Source organism: Quercus robur, chromosome 7 (assembly GCF_932294415.1).
Source record: "Quercus robur chromosome 7, dhQueRobu3.1, whole genome shotgun sequence".
NCBI classification, from domain to species: Eukaryota; Viridiplantae; Streptophyta; class Magnoliopsida; order Fagales; family Fagaceae; genus Quercus; species Quercus robur.
The window spans coordinates 32,232,577-32,234,433 of NC_065540.1; the positions used below are offsets into that span (position 1 = coordinate 32,232,577).

Genomic DNA, 1,857 nt, shown 5'->3' on the forward strand with positions numbered 1-1,857 from the left:
TAATTGTATCATTGACATTTTCTTCTACGAACATTGTTTTTAAGTCACACATACCCTCATTATAACTAGCCTTATTAGTAACATTAGAAAATGAGCAAAAGATATGATCAAGTTAGGCAAGTGGGAACTCACACAAATGAGTATAATAAAGTTAAAAAAAAAAAAAAAAAAAAAAAAAAAAAAAGTTGACTCTTTGTACTTGACTACTTCCATTCCTTGTGTGTTCAAACCAATTAATAATTCCACTGCTCCTCTATTTAAATGTTATGCCATATGCCCTGTATTTCCATCATCAAAGTTTGCTTCTCCTATTTCAATTTGTTTGATAACATGGCGCAGAAAACTCTTCTCAGCTTTTTGGTGCTCCTCTTATGTTTCACTTTCGTTGTCTCAGCTGTAGCTGGTAAGTCTTTTTTTTGGGTCTCTAATCTTAACTATGATGTAATCTTTTTCATTTCTTTGTAACATTGAGCAATTTGTTTAATTTTCCTCGTTAATAGGAAGCCTAAAGAAAAACGAGGAAGATCCATCAGCAATAGCAGTTCAAGATCCACAGGCTCAGGTTTGTCTCTCTCATTTGATACTTAAGTAAGGAGGTAGATCCAAACCCTAAACGTGTTTGGTGGAACCACTAGAAAGTATCGGTCGATCTGGAAGTCGATAACCTAATTAAAAACCCCATATAATTGACATGTAATCATGAAGTTCTATATATAATTTGCAGGATCTGAGGGATGGCGATGAACTTTTTGATGTTGAGGGCAGAATATTGGAGTTTGAAACCACAGACTACAAGGGTCCAGGAGCGAATCCAGGCCACGACCCAAAAACTCCTGGAAAGCCCTAAGTCCAAATTTTAGATATTTTTGTGTATAGATCGAAGTTTAAAGGGTTCGAGGGTCTGGATCTCGAAATGGATTGGCTTTTCTTGCTACTGAGTGTGCTTGTTATCCATAATCTTGAGTGGTGTTTCTCTTTTCTTGTCTACTGAAACATGGAAAGTGTGGTTTCAGGTTTGTGCATTGTGTGTGACCTAGCTTGTGTACAATGCAACCGTACGGATGAGCCAGGGATAGGAGGTAAGATGTAGATGTTAATTTTGTAGAACCTCTTACAGCACTCAAAATACCACAACTTCTGGCTCGTTGTGATGTGTGATTGTTGTAATAACACAACCGTATGCATAGTGTGTGACCTAGCTTGTGTGTGAGTGTTTTTCTTCAAGAAATAATAATGTTATGGATGGTTTGGTCTGTATTTTCTTTTTGTCTTTTGCTCTTTTTTTTTCCTTAGAGTTTGGAATTTTTTGTATGTTCAGCCAATCCTAGCTACCCAGCGCGCGCCCCCCCCGCCAAAAAAAAAAAAAAAAGAACAAGGAAAAGTACAAAGAGAGTATAGAAATTTATTTGGCTTGAGGCATACACCTCATCTGGTTTCTGGAGAAGTTTTTACATCTAAACAATATAATGATTTGTAGTTCGTGACCTAATAATTTTGCATAAAATTTACTGAAAATTATGTACTAAGCCAATATCACCACACTGGTTTTATATAAATTTCTAATCTGTCAGAAATATAATTTGCTACAGATGGTAGTTATTAAAATTAAGGGAAAGTTCAAAATATTCTTGCTTAGAATGCCATATACTTGACAAGGGAAAAGAACAAGAATGAAAGAATGCAACCCTATAGATGAGCAAGGCATATGAAGAAAGAATCTGAAAGATCTAGATGGGTGAACTGTTAATTTAGAATAACCTCCTGCAGCACTAAAAATAACACAACTTTTGGCTCATTCTGATGTATTGTGCCGATCATCATGATGTGTGATTGTTGAAATATGATTTCTATTGTACC

The 1,857-nt window shown here is 35.5% G+C and overlaps 1 protein-coding gene across 1 annotated transcript; it reads left to right on the forward strand.

Annotated features, from left to right (window-relative positions):
• The first annotated feature begins 237 nt into the window (after nt 1–237).
• LOC126693128 (uncharacterized) lies at nt 238–1,257 on the forward strand. The gene is made up of 3 exons (XM_050389006.1): nt 238–403; nt 501–562; nt 725–1,257. The coding sequence occupies exons 1-3, from the start codon at nt 262–264 to the stop codon at nt 845–847; spliced, it is 327 nt and encodes a 108-aa protein (XP_050244963.1). The 5' UTR covers nt 238–261; the 3' UTR covers nt 848–1,257.
• The last annotated feature ends 600 nt before the right edge of the window (nt 1,258–1,857 follow it).

Bases quoted from the DNA above. Each gene is read 5' to 3' on its own strand.
- LOC126693128 (XM_050389006.1), top strand. From the start codon at position 262: ATGTTATGCCATATGCCCTGTATTTCCATCATCAAAGTTTGCTTCTCC. The intron at 404-500 runs GTAAGTCTTTTT...CCTCGTTAATAG, and splicing joins CGTTGTCTCAGCTGTAGCTG to GAAGCCTAAAGAAAAACGAG. The intron at 563-724 runs GTTTGTCTCTCT...TATAATTTGCAG, and splicing joins TTCAAGATCCACAGGCTCAG to GATCTGAGGGATGGCGATGA.